At 39.4% G+C, this 14,698-nt stretch overlaps 1 protein-coding gene across 6 annotated transcripts in view; it reads right to left on the bottom strand.

Moving 5' to 3' along the window:
- Positions 1-14,698, bottom strand: part of ADAMTS9 (ADAM metallopeptidase with thrombospondin type 1 motif 9) — a 166,856-nt gene that overhangs the window by 109,541 nt on the left and 42,617 nt on the right. For all 6 annotated transcript variants that reach the window (XM_017527342.2, XM_017527344.2, XM_037738025.1 and 3 more), the window contains 4 exons: positions 10,134-10,279; positions 1,881-2,062; positions 1,657-1,793; positions 5-122 (listed from right to left, as the gene is read on the bottom strand). In XM_017527342.2, coding sequence (XP_017382831.1) covers positions 5-122; positions 1,657-1,793; positions 1,881-2,062; positions 10,134-10,279 — 583 coding nt within the window. The remainder of the gene's footprint in view (positions 1-4; positions 123-1,656; positions 1,794-1,880; positions 2,063-10,133; positions 10,280-14,698) is intronic.

The raw sequence follows: 14,698 nt of genomic DNA, 5'->3' as shown, positions 1-14,698 counted from the left end.
TTACCATAATGTACTGTATTAAATGTTCCTGCCACTGTCTTGCATGAAGAATTATCGCCACCACAAACTCCACATTTATCTCTCCGGGCTTTTGAGTTTAAAACATGATCGCATCCAGCTTGCTTTTAAAAAGAAAAGATTTGAAATAAATGTAAGTATTATAGAAATTATAAAATGGCAAATAATGTGTTTCTTTTAATCGTGTGCACTGAAAATGACAAGAAAGTCAAGTCCCTTTAAACTTGCAAAGGTTGAGAACTGAAATTGATTACTGCCTTGCTATTTAAAATATGGTCCTTGGACCAGTAGCAACGGGTATCTTTGATGTGATCAGGAATGCAGAATTTCAGGACCCACCCAGATCTACTGGATCAGAGTTGACATTTTAATAGGATTCCACAGGTGCTTCATCTACAGATAAATGTGTGAAAAGCATTAGTCTGTAAGTAAGCACAGTAGTTTAAAAAAAAATTGCTTAGGAATTAAATAAAAAGGGCATAGGTGAGGACTGTATCTAATTAAAGAGCTCATCCCCCATCTTAAGGAAGCTGCTGCTGTCCACTCTAGACTATTGCTGCCACGGGAAAATGGGAGCCCTGTGTTGATATTTTTTCCCAATTTTCCAAGAGAAGCTGGGAAATTTAATTTTATGCAAAATTTCATGTGTTTAAATACTGGCTACAAATGCCAGCCAAAGTATGACATGGGCCTCCAGTGTGAGGCCTGAAGCTCCATCAAGTGGCCTCCTGAATTTTCCCCATATTAACACAATGCAGTCGTGTACACTGAACTCTTGAAATACACATTGATGATGATGAGAACATCAGGAGATCAGAGTCCACACTCTTGCCCATTTTGTTCATTTGTGTGAACTAATCTTTGAGGAAAAACTCAACATGTTGCTGTGAAATGGACAGACAAGGAAATCTGCAGTATAAGCTGTTAGTCAGGAAGTGGGTGATGCCGTTGGGAGCTTTTTCAATCAAATCCTTCCAACCAGGAACTCCAATTTGCCTTTGGACCACAGGTTAGAGGAAAAAAAAAAAAAAAAAAAAAGAAGGCATTATCTCAGAGCCTCACTGGGTTAGGAATAATTTTTGACTAACAAGAACAGTGAAATGGTATCTGGCCCCGAGAAATCACTGCTCTGATGCTTTGCTGTTTGCCAGAAGTTTCTCAATTTCCCTTTCAAGAATAATTAATTAATAGGCATGTCTCAGGTAGAAATGATCATGATTAAAAATGCAAAAAGGAACTTGAGCGAGGCCAGTTCTTCTTCCTAACATATTTCTGGAACTCAGCTATTCAATCTAGAAAATTTGCTGTCAGGAAGCATTTGCTTAAGCATTGAGGTTATAGCAAAGGAGTACGTGTATAAATTGTTATAATAAATTCTTAAGAAGGAGTTTTATGCAAGACCCCCACAGAGACTGAAAATGTCAAAGAAAATCCAGGGCAATGTTTCCCAAATTTTGGCACAACATGCATCAGAAAAAAGTGATATTGATGCTGTTGCTGATCCTGGGGCCACACTTTGAGAACCACTGCCCTGGCAATAGTGCACAGATATTAGCAGTTGGTATTCAATCTAGGAAGCCACAAACCACAGCTTAGCAGTGGGAAAACACAGTGAAGAAAACACCATCTGGGACTTACCCGGCAAAGGCCCTGGACACAGATATCATTTGTGTCCTGGCCACAAGGAGTTCCATCTATCACTCTGTCTCGGAGCTGATAGTAGGCTGTGTTCCCTGCCACTCTGCAGAACAACTTGCACCGGTCCTTCATCAGAACTACAGAGAGAAACAAACAACTTGACTTTTGTGCCTGGCCTCGGTGCTGGTCTGCCAACAGCAAACACATACACCAGACATACTTACTTCCACTGTACTTAGGGACCCAGCGCACATTGGGAAGCAGGCCATTGATGTTAAAATGCTTCCCGTCAAAGTGAGCACACTGTTCATCTCGGAAGTCTCGCTTCTGCTTGAGACATGGCTCCGTGTTGCAGGACTTAAATTTCATTCTACGTCCTACACAGTATTTTCCACCATTTTTTGGCCTGAAGAAGATGGAAGAGCACACACCCTGTATTATCATGTATTCCTCCAAACATCAATCCCTCATTTGTGACTCCCTGTCTTCTAGAGAAGTAAATCTGTGGTGGCAAATGACAAAGGAATGGGCAAGAGCTTTGAATCCTGGTTTTGCATCCTGTCTTCAATGCCATGATGTATATAACCTTGGGTAAGTCACTCGACCTCCACAAGCCTCCTTTATATTTGCAAAATGGGATGTAGCTATCTTGTAGGCTGTTGTAAGGATAAATGTTAGAATATACAGCTTAAAGTCTGAGATACAAAGCCTGAATCTGAATCTATAAGGCCACTTTTTGTTCATTTTCTTCTCAACATTCGCAGTGCTTCAATGCTAAAAACACAGAAGGTGAAAAGTACCTATGATAGTTTGGAATATTCCCTATCTTCCTTTTGTACCTTGATATATTCACAGGAGACCATCATAAACTTGTTCCCTCACACCTCCATTCATTCTGTCTCTGTACACCCTCTCCTGACAACCATTGTTTTTGTTTGCTTTGTCAAATAAAATGAAATAAAAAGAATGTGTTCATACTTTAACTTAGAGAGAAGCAGGAAAGAGCATACTGGTTTCATTAGTTTTTGTGGACAAGCGTGTGGCATATGCCTTGCAAAGCATTGCAATGCAAATTTAATCTCGGCATGCAACCCCGTACATGTATATTCCAGATGTGATCCAGAGAGCAAATTATACAACACATCTACCAGCAGTCAGCAGCATGCCAAATTCTTCATGGAAATGGGAAGATCACAGAATCATAGGAAGTTGGGGCTTACCAACCCAGGACTGAAACAGCTTGGATTTCACAACTGCCCTAGAACACCCCCGAAACTGAGAGGATATTCTTCACCTTTTTTTCTTTAGAATGAATCTTTCAGAGTAATCCAGAGTGTATGGGTTTTTGGTTGGTCTGTGTCAAACAGGAGTTTTGGGCAATGAGAAATATATCCCCGCTCATGAAATATAGAATGAGAGGCAGAGGAGCTCCGGAGTTGAATTGTGGTTCCAATCTGGCCCTGTCCTCACTGTATGGCCCTAGACTAAGTTCTCGATCTTCTGGAGCTTCAATTTTCCCCTTCTCTAAAATGAGTGCACATGGTAGATGCCAGAAAATATTAGGTACTATGATACTACATGTCAGCATTGCCCAATCTAATCGGATCCGGTTCTGCAGTTGGCCTGAGCACCCACTCAGAGTACTGAGTCAGGACTCAGTGCTCCTGCAGGGTGCCAAGTCCCATAAAGGCCCACCTAGAGAAGCTTGTCCTGATACTGTTATAAATGTATTCGTCTGATCAAAGATTTGTAACATAAAGAGCGCGAGCTTTGCAGTTACAAGCTAGGGGTGACTTTGTGTAAACTGTCTTGCCTCCCTGGGCTCTATCTTCACATGTAAAACAGAGATGATGCTGTGTCCCTAAAAGGCTTGTTGTGACTCTGAGGAACTTAGCCAGAAGTCTGATCAACATTCACCATTATTTATCATAAGGAAGGCTGTATCTAGAGATGCAAAATGGCACATAACACAATCATGTCTACATCTGTCTGTTTCTGCATTAAGCACAATTAACTCCATATACTGTATATCTGCACTTGTATATATCCATTCAACCTGGCAAAGCTCCTTCACATCTTGTCCAAGGCTAGGGAAGATGAGGTGATTTTATATCAAGTGACAGAACGTTTAGAGAAGTACTTTGCCCAAAGGTCACACAGCTAATAAAAGAGCAGAGTCAGGACTGGAATCCTAGTCTCCCAGGCTCTTGCTCTGTGAGCATCTGCTACATTATCCATGTGCTGTGGTTCAGTCTTTCTTTTCTTTTTAGGTGCCATTTAGAGATGCAGACTGGGTTTCCTGGATCCAAGCCCTTTTCTCAGCATCAAGGCACCCCAGTCTCATGCATAAAATATCACAGATTACCCATGAATAATAGATCAGGACTGTCTACCTGCTCAGGTGAAATTTGTTGTAAATGTGCTACAAGGAAGACCCCCTTCAATTTTTTCCTCCAGTTGAAATTATCTTTATGGAATCTTTTTAGATGTCCCAGCTGACTATGATGGATCAATCATTTATTTATTGCCTGAAAGTAACTCATATTTCTTTCCCTTTGAACACAAACTTTTTAAAATTGATTTTTTTTTTGGTTTTCTTATATAACAAGTCTTAGCTGATTCTTGAAATTTATCAAATGTAGTTCTTTGGACTGCAAATAGTTATTACTTATAGGTGGCTTCCCTTCAGATGGTAACAGCTTCTACCTTTGCTTGCTTTGACCACTATAACATGACAAATAATATTGTGGGATTTATTTTTATAAAAAACATTTTTTATAAACACACAAAAAATGCTATATGTGAGAGGCAATATTGCTGATGGTTAGAAACATGGACTCTGGAAACAAAGGGTTTGAATCTCAGCCATGTCTCTTAATGATGTAATCTTAGATGAGTTGCTTAATCTTGCCAAGCCTCTGTTTGCTTATCTGTAAAAGGGAGATGATACTAATATCTAATTCATAGAGCTATCATGAGGCTTAACTAGGTTAATACATTCAAAGCACTTGAACAAAGTGTGGCTCACAGTAAGTACTTAATAAAAGTTTAGCTGTTACAAGATTTGGCAAGCTACCATCCTGTGGGCCAAATCCAGCCTGCCAGTTATTTTTGCATGCTTGTGAGCTAAGAATAAGTTTTACATTTTAAAGTAATTGAATTAAAAAGAAAAAAAAAACAGAAGAAGATTTTGGGATACATGTGAACTATGGGAAATTCAAATTTCAGTGTCCGTAAATAAAGTTTTATCAGAAAATAGCCATACCCACATTGTCTATGCATGTTTCTCCCTGTATAAGTAATGTTAAGTAATCGTGATGGAGACCACATAAATCGCAAAGCCTATTTACTATCTGGCCCTGATGGCAAAAGTTTGCTGATCCCTGGACTATTTCTGTGTCACTGTGCTACATTCCAAATTCTGTCACTGACTTTGCTGAGAGGGGAGGCCAACACAGCTCTCTCTGATTAGAAGATCAAGACCTGGCCTCTCTTCCAGGCTGTCTCCCTTGAGACAGGCCTCTTTCCATATCAAAATTTGGTCTGGAACTTGATTTGCTTTTATGTAAAGGCAGGTTACAATTTCTTCCTTAATTATTAATATGACTTTAACAAATGTAAATTGCCCTTCTCAACTATATAGTGTTTCCTCTATCCTAGACAATGTGATTGCTGCCTGATTTACATGGACTATGTAATAGAGAAAGTTTTAGCCAATCAAACTCATCTTTTAGCATGAAAAAAAATCATTTTATAATTTAATTATTTAGCTGAATAAGAGTATTTTTTCCTAGGTAGGCAAATATTGAAAATAATAGGAAATGCAGCTTTAAAAAAAATAGTAACCACATTTCCCAACTATTAAGATCCTTTTAAAATATTGGAAGGGGTTAAGGAAATTGCCAGATTAATTACTATTTTGCATAGCCAAATTGGATCTCTCTTTCAAGCGCATATTGCACAGCCATGCCTGTTAATACATGGAAAGGAAATTCAAGATGATGCATGGCCAAAGTTACAAAGACATTTTTGCAGAGTTTATCACAGGTACAGTCTATCCTCAAGGAAAGCTACACTTTGGTCTACAAATGGGTTTGAACAGAAATCTTAACTTCTACACTTATGTACAGTGATTTAGGGTAGGCGGGTTTAGGGCTGGCACAAGACATTTCTAAAGATACAACAGACAGCCCCAGAAGGTAGTGTGATTCCTGTGCTTAGAGGCTTTTAAGAAGGGGCCCAATAGCCAATTATGGAGAATGCAGAAAGGCTATTCAAGGATTAGATGAGATGGGGCGGGAGCTGGGCTAGTCCATCTTTAATGATCCTTCCAAATGGGGCAGTCTATGAAACTGGATTCTTTTATTTATTCATTAGTTAATGGCTCTTCCACAGTAACCAATTCTCAACATTTCGAAACAAATTCATCTAAACTGAGTACCTCAAAAAAAGCCTTGGTGCAATTCCTTACAGCTAAATGAGAAATTCTTTATTTTTTTTGCAAGAAATAGACATACGTTTTGAATATGTTTTTAAAGTAACGTTTCATAAGAGGTTGCTATGGAGAGAGCCTAATGGGGAAATATCTAAGTAGTTCACAGTCTTTTTCTTTTCTCAAATCTATGAGTTTATTATTTTAAAATTTTAATCTGTCTCCTAATGTAAAAGCAATACAAGCATTAGTAAAAGAAAATGCTGTGCCTTTCCTAAGGAACTGATATGATTTTGTTTTTGATGGACTGTAACAATTCTACGTACCATTTTGTTTTAGCCACCAAGAAGCCCAGAGCCAAATTTTGGGCACAAAACAACTATAGGGCCCAAAGTCCTGAAAATATACCTTCTAGTTCCAAAACTCAGGCTGGTACTCTTATGCTTTGGTGGTTCTGATTTTAAATTTTACACTATTACACATTTCTTATAGGCCAAGTGACCATATAATTAATTGCCCAATCAAGAACATTCTGAGAGTGAAAATGGAAGCTATTAATAACTTCTTCAGGGCAACAGATAGAAAGTGGGACTGTCCTTGCAAACCAGAACTATGATCATTTTATCTGTAGGGCTCGGATAAAAATTGAGATTAAAGCACTTCAAGGCAAAATATGAGGGCCCCACCTGTAGCACCATATATACCAGTTGAGACCAAAAAAATCTCGTGACCAAAATTAGAAAGCATATGGTCTCTACAGCATGCACATGGACTAGAGCATAATCTCGTTTACGTAACAAGGCTACTTCTCTTTTTTGAGTTTTATGCTTTTGGGGGAAAAATAACTCCTAAGAATATACTATAAAGTCTCTGGACGCTAAATAAATACATTCTTGAATCAGATGAATATTGTGAAAAAGAAAAAAAAAATCTAGTGTCCTTCATAGAGACATACCTTGTACCTTGGATTCTAAAAACAGCTCTCCATTATATTGTAAGGGCTCGTCGAACTGACAAAAGGCATATTCCTGGTGGGGGGGGCAACTGTTACCCTCAAACTCCTTGAGAAACGAGACAGCCACCACTTCTACGTTCTACATAATGAACCATCTGCTCTGTGAATTTCTCTGCACAAGCTTTTAAACTGAGATTTGGATCTGATTTTCCCTTTTCTATGCTCCTTTCTCTTTTCAAATTGACTCCCCAAGAGCCATTGTAACCTCTGTATTCAGAGGCAGTCTCCTTCCTCAATTAACAGGGACATCCTAAAGTGCAAATAACGTGGAGGAGTTTTAATGAAATGATGTCAGTGCTAACACTCAACTAGGTGGATTGTTTTTCTTTAAAAAAAAAAAAAACAAAAAAAAAAACCTCCCATAGCAAACAGCAGGGACAAGGACCTCTAATTGAGGTCTTTAATGATCGGTTCTTAACTTCTGAATGTGAGGATCTTTGTTGCACTTTGAAGCTCAAGATCCTTTTCTGCTGAGATCTTTACACTGGGCGATTTTCTTTGTGTAGCCCATTCCAATTATGGAGTGATTTATCACCACTTTTCACATTACTTCTAGAATTGCTCTAAGACTTAAAAAAGTAATAATTTTTAAAAAGGCCAAATGCTTCTTTTGAATGGAATATTCTTGAATCAAAAATGTTTAAAATGCTTATAAAGTGGTAACTGTTTGCAGATCCATACCCTCATGATAGCATTTATTAAAAACTAATAACTTTGCTCAATGTAGCCACCAAGTCATTTTTAATTTGTAAAGAATTAATTAGTTGTTATGATACAAAGTTTTATTTTAAAGCTTCAACAATACAAGCAGCAAGGATATACAGCTAAGTTTAAAAAGCAGTATGAGCCTTCTTTTATATTATATGATACTTATTTCATATAATATGTATTTACATCCACAATCTTTTCTAAAAGTCTGAAATGACATACATCAAATTATTTTTCAGTGATTATTTCTCACGGGGAGTAGGTAGGAAGCAGGAATAGTGTGACAACTTCCAAAATACCTTATAGGTTTGTGTCTGAATTTTTAAAGTATGATTTAATATTTTAAAAATGAATTCAAAATATAGGCTATGTAGAAAATGTAAAGCTTATTCATTTTTATCCACAGCTACAGCATGGGTTTTATGGACCAGAATCTATATCTCACAGCCTTTAGTTATCTTCCTTAGTGACCACTACATGAACATGAAATAAGGTTGAGTTATGAACAAAAATGAGTTAAACTAAATTAATCATCATTTGTGATTTGTAGTACAGAGTACTTAATTAGACCAGGGCTTGCAAATCAGTCGCCTACAGCTACGTCCATTTTGATTCACACAATTCAGATTTTTCATAGAAAAGATTTGGAAGCTTTGCCAACATTAGACTCTTTTCTTACCTCCAAACAATCAGCCAGACCTGAGTAGTGCCCCGCACTTGTCTCTACAATACAACTATTGTATTACCCTAGCCTACTTAGCTCCTTTACTTCACCTGTTTGCTTCTCAGTACAATAGAGTCTGCTATCCGTAATCTAAGCTGTTAAAAATAAATGAGACTGCTAGGGGAAGTCATTTTACAAAATCCCAAAGCAGCTAGGGCCTTAAAAACTGTTGTTGGTTTTTACATCAAAAAACTGTCCATATACATTTCTTGGTTCCCCAGCCTAAATAGATTTCATGACAAGTCTGAGAAAGTGCCATACAAACTACTACTTACTTTTACTTACCTATTATTTTCTATTTCTTTTCAACTATATATGTCTTAGGTCTATGTAAAGTTAAATGTAATTTTTCATAAAGATGATATTTATTTATTTATTTATTTATTTATTTTATTGCATTTTAGGTTTTGGGGTAAATGTGAAGAACATGCAAGATTGTTGCACAGTTACACACACGGCATTGTGATTTGCTGCCTTCCTTCCCTTCACCTCTATCTGGCATTTCTCCCCATGCTATCTCTCTCCCCTATCTATAAACAGCTTTCCCCATCCTCCACCCCACCCCACCCCACCCATGCCTGCTATGACAAATGCTGGGAAAAATGTCCATGGACTTTAAACATGTCAGTCCTAACAGTGTTAGGCTGGTATAAGTTGCCATGGTCACACAATGAGAATTATTCTGAAAGGCAAGAGACTCTCAATGTGTAAAATGTCAGATTGTAGGATGGGGACCTCAGGTGTCTTACCGGTAATACAACTAGATTGATTGAAAAAGTAATTCCGGCCGGGCGCGGTGGCCACGCCTATAATCCCAGCACTTTGGGGGGCCGAGGCGGGTGGATCACGAGGTCGGGAGATCGAGACCATCCTGGTCAACACGGTGAAACCCCGTCTCTACTAAAAATACAAAAAATTAGCTGGGCATGGTGGCCCGTGCCTGTAATCCCAGCTACTCAGGAGGCTGAGGCAGGAGAATTGCCTGAACCCGGGAGGCGGAGGTTGCGGTGAGCCGAGATTGCGCCATTGCACTCCAGCCTGGGTAACAAGAGCAAAACTCCGTCTCAAAAAAAAAAAAAAGTAATTCCTTATCACAGAATACATTATTGGTGGAAAAAAAAAGAAAAAGTAATTCCTGATTTGGGTCCCAGGTCCTATGAGGTCTGTGAGCCCTTCAGTGGCTAACTAAAAGGAAGATATTAGTCTACAAAGTGGATGAAAATGTCCAATTTCTTTGTTTCCATGTGAGAATCTAACTAGTCACTCTATGAATGTGCTATCTCAAGCTCTGAGCGTAGCGGGGAGAGTGAGACCTGCCTGATTGATTGTCAACAGTGGGAAACAGACCAACCAAAAAACCATCAACTGTTTGGAAGATAGAACTTTGAATAACAAAAGATCTGGAGAGAAAAACAATATTATAAGCGGAAGTGCCTGGGAATAGAGTTTGGGTACCATGGGTCTAAGTAACCCTTGAAGTTTACGTTCTTTCTAGCTCTCTCACTTGGAACATGCTCTTCATCTACCAAAATTACTCCCTTTAGGAATTTCTTGTTCTTGCCATGCCAATAATAACAGTTATATGTTCTAGGACTTACTCTGGTCTGTTGCACTCTCGAATGGCTGTTTTGATGCCCCCTCCACATGTTCTGGAGCAAGTTCCAAAGGGACTCCAGCTTCCCCAGGATCCATCAGTCACAGGGACCTCCATTTCTTTGGGAACACAAAATCCATACTTGCAGTGCTGTATTTAATAAGGGCAATAGTGAGGGAGACTTGGCACTGTGAGTTGTTACAGGACTGGCTGTCCTTTTAAACACAACATACGTTAATTCTTTTCCATGTGTGGGTTTGAAATGCTGTAGATTCGTCATCCATATGAATAATGGAAATGGTAGGGATTTTAATCTCACACTTATTGATTTTAGGCTGGGTCTTCCTTTACAGCTTGCTTGAATTAAACTGGCCAGTGACTGGCTCCAGGCTAACAGGGTAACTCCAATGACAAGCAAGCTTCAAACTGCTCAATTAGTTTACTTGAAAAAACCAGAAGTGGAAATGGGAAGAGTGGTTATAGACAGGCCCAAAATGAGTTACAGGATTTGCATAGTGAATCCCCATCAACAAGGCCTAGAGAAGTTACAAGTCTGGTAAACGATAATGCTTTATTGCTCCCAATTTTAATTACCCTGGAGAGGGGGAAAAAAAGCAAATTACATGATTCCTATAAACACACTCTAGGAAAGGTGTCAGGATGAGACTAAAGCAAAACGAACACACTACAGAGAGCCCTAAACTTTATTACTTGTTTGTTACTAATGATTTCAGGTTCTCCAGCCTGGAGCAAGAAGGCCATGATGTTTAAAAAGTAATAATAAAACAAAATAAAACTCCTCAGCAGGACAAGGGAGGAGAGAAGCCCATTTCAACCCTGTACCATTGTTGGGGTATGAAGCCCTGACACAAAGCCGAGGTCACCAAGCAGTGGACAAAGGAACAGTGGTGGCAGTGGCCACAGGAGGGTGACGCCCCGCGGCTCGCTCAGATCTCTGAAGCAGAGCTGGTGGCGGCTGTCATGATTTATCCCCAGGGAGGACACAGCCGCCAAGAGGGGAGAGGCAGAGAGGTTTGAAGGCCAGGGGGTGGGGCAGTATGCAGGGAAAGTGGAAAAATGGGAGGTAGGCGAAGGTCTCAGTGGAAACAGCAGGCCCTACCCCCACACAAGGCTTGGTAAACAATTATTTAAACAGTGCAATTAAGCTTTCTCCAGTCTGCCTGGCCTCCTCCCTTGTAATTATCCTCTTACAGTATCTGAGGACACGTCCCTTTCCCTGGGCTGTTTGGCTGAGGCTTAAAACATTCTGCATCTGAACCCTGGGTGACTCAGGATACATGAAATGTACACCGAGGCAGTGGGGACTACATCACTTTCTGGAGATCACTTTATATTTGTCTTTACAGTGATTATGAACACTTCTTAGAAAATATACATATAAAAATAAATGAACAGAGGGGCAGCTTGGTCTAGAATACCTCTGCCCAGTAGACACAGAACATGAGCCACATATATAATTTAAGAATTTCTAAAGTCACATTTAAAAAAAACTAAAATAAAAGCTTAAATTAATTTTAATATATTGTATTTAGCCCAATCTATCTAAAACATTGTTATTTCTACGTGTAACAATATAACATTACTAATGATCCTTTTTTTTTTATTTTTGAGACATGGTCTTGCTCTGTCACCCAGGCTAAAGTGCAGTGGTGCAATCATGGCTCACTGAAGCCTCGACCTCCCAGGCTCAGGTGATCCTCCCACCTCAGCCTCCTGAGTAGCTGGGACCATAGGCATACACCACTCTGCTCAGCTAATTTTTTTATTTTTTGTAGAGACAGTTGGGGTGAGGGTTTCAACATGTTGCCCAGCCTAATTTCAAACTCCTAGGCTCAAGCAGTCTGCCTCCTCAGCTCCCAAAGTGCTGGGGTTACAGGCATGAGCCACCACACCTGACCTACTAATGACATTTTTTAAACGTTCACTTTTTTTTCATATTAAGTCTTCAAATCCTGGGGTGTATTTTATACCTAAGCACATCTCAGTTTATGTTGACATGTTAATGTAGCCACATGTAGCTAGTGGCTACCATATTGGACACAGCAGGTCTAGATGGACAAAACTTAACAAAATATAACAGGTCTCGCTGGATGTGGTGGCTCACACCTGTAATCCCAGCACTTTGGGAGGCCGAGGTGGGTGGATCATGAGGGAGGTCAAGAGTTCGAGACCATCCTGGCCAACATGGTGAAACCCTGTCTCTACTAAAAATAACAAACATTAGCTGGACATAGTGGCGCGCACCTGTAGTCCTAGCTACTGGGGAGGCTGAGGCAGGAGAACTGCCTGAACCGGGGAGGCGGAGGTTGCAGTGAGCTGAGATCGCGCCACTGCACTCCAGCCTGGCACCTGGCGACAGAGCAAGACTCTGTCTCAAAAAAAAAAAAAAAAGGTTTCACTGGGACTGGTAACTCTTCTACAAAATAACTGTGGCCTTAGGTGTGTCCCTGAAGTCTGTTTCCACAGCCAACAAATGGGGACCTACTGGCCAAAATTATTTGGAGTGTAACATGGGACAAAGCATGTAACACACTTAGTATACAACTTAGCATATAGGGGACCCCACTTAAATAATAGTGGCGATGATAATGGCAAACATGTACACTGCACTTAATATTCATCAGGTGCTGTTCTAAGCATCCAATACACAAACTTAGTCCTCACAATACACTATGAAGTAAATAGGATCATTACTTCCATTTTTACAGAAAAGCAAATGAAGGGACAGAGGGGTTGATGCCAGACATCAGTAAGAGGCAGGAGTGGTAATGAAACACAGACAAGACTTAACAGTGCGTACTCTTAACTGGGACACATGCTGCCTCTCAACTGTGAGCAAAGGGGGACAATTTCTGTCATCTACATAAGGACTGAAATTTTCACCAAAACTTAAGATTAATGAGATGGCTAGGTGAGACTGAGACTCCAGGTTATTTACTCAATATCCATCCTCCCCTTTATTCCTTGGTAGTAGAACCTATATTTTCCAAAGTTTCCCTATGGATAGAGGAGGTCAAAGAGATGTAAGCAGAATTCACTGGGTAGCATTACGGAAGAGGCCCTTTGAACTCTTTGGCTTCATTATGCCGGGAGGTCAGATTCCATGGCTAGAGCTGCCAGATCCATTTTGTACCTTGAGGACAAAATTAAGGAGTTTTCTAGAAATATATATATTTTTCCCTCTTAACATTTCAGACTTCAGTGTCTGGATGTCTTTATTCTATCAATTTTACTTCCACACAAGAGCAAAGTCCAAATGACCACTCTTCTCACTAAGCATTACTATAAACCTCAGAACAAAATAAGGAGGTAGGTTTATCAGAGCGCTACCATTTAGCCCTGTACTTAAATGTCCTCATAGTTGCTTTCTAAAAGAAAACTTCTAATTCAAAACTGATGTGGAAATTAAATATTTCTTAGTCAAATGACCATTGATAGGTGTCCCAAAGAGAGGAAGAACTTCAGAGGAATAGGAAAGTATCTGATATGACAGAGGCTGGGAATGGAGGCTGTTTGGGAAATATGCCCTGAGATAATCTCTTTTACCAGGCAAAATTCTACAAATCATAATCACATAGTAAAATAACGATTACATCATAACAAAGCACTAAGTGGCTGGCGAAATCAGAGCCAAAATAAAGTCAGCCTTTATTAAAAATGTCCAAAAGCATCCAAATAACATTTTATACAAATGTATCTTTTTGAGAAGCTGGAATGGGGACTTGGAGACTGATTTTGTCCAAAGGAAACTTGAAACAAAAGAGTTTCAAGCCTCAGACTCACAAATAAGGTTAAAATGAAAATGTTAATGGATTTAAGAGAGTGGAGAAAATAAAGAGACATTAGTGAGTAATTCATCAAAATAACATTGTGTCAGCAGCCCAAGATAGATTACTGCTGCAGGAGCAGAACAGGAAGGAAGAAGAGAAAGAAAAAACATTAACCCAGCGGCCAAGGGAGGCAGAATGTGCTAGCATATAGAGAAAAGGCACATACTGCCAATTCTATGAAAAAGAAACAAAGGAAAAAACTCAAAGAATTTCTATGCCAACATACTCACCTTCTTTGGCATTTCTAGAATGTGTAAATACTCTTCAGGGTATTTAAATATACCCACATCTTTAATGAAAGCTGCTAGACATGACAGTTTTCTAAAACAACTAAAAATGGACCTATCATTTTCTCTGCACAGTTCCTTCTCCAAAAGCATCCTGAGCTTGCCTTAGGAATGCCTTGGAGGCCTTTGCTCTTGCTAAATACAAGCATACCTACTTCTGTTTAGCAAAAGCAGGAGCTGCTGAGAGCTCTCCCAAAGCTTCCCATCCCTCAGAAGATAGAAGATTACCCTACAATCCCTCCTCTTCTGCTTCTGAAAAAAACGGAAGATTGGGAAGAGACACAACTGACATCCTCCCAGTTATTCTGGACTACAGAATTGGTTGGGTAACCATACTGCTATACGGAGCTCGATAGCACATTTATGACAATTTTACTAAATACAAGTCATTTCATCACATGATTGAAAATTTTCTTTGCTTTTTTTTTTTT

The sequence above is a fragment of the Cebus imitator genome, unplaced genomic scaffold (genome assembly GCF_001604975.1).
Source record: "Cebus imitator isolate Cc_AM_T3 unplaced genomic scaffold, Cebus_imitator-1.0 Scaffold48, whole genome shotgun sequence".
Classification (NCBI taxonomy): Eukaryota; Metazoa; Chordata; class Mammalia; order Primates; family Cebidae; genus Cebus; species Cebus imitator.
This window is presented reverse-complemented; position numbering and strand designations above follow the sequence as displayed.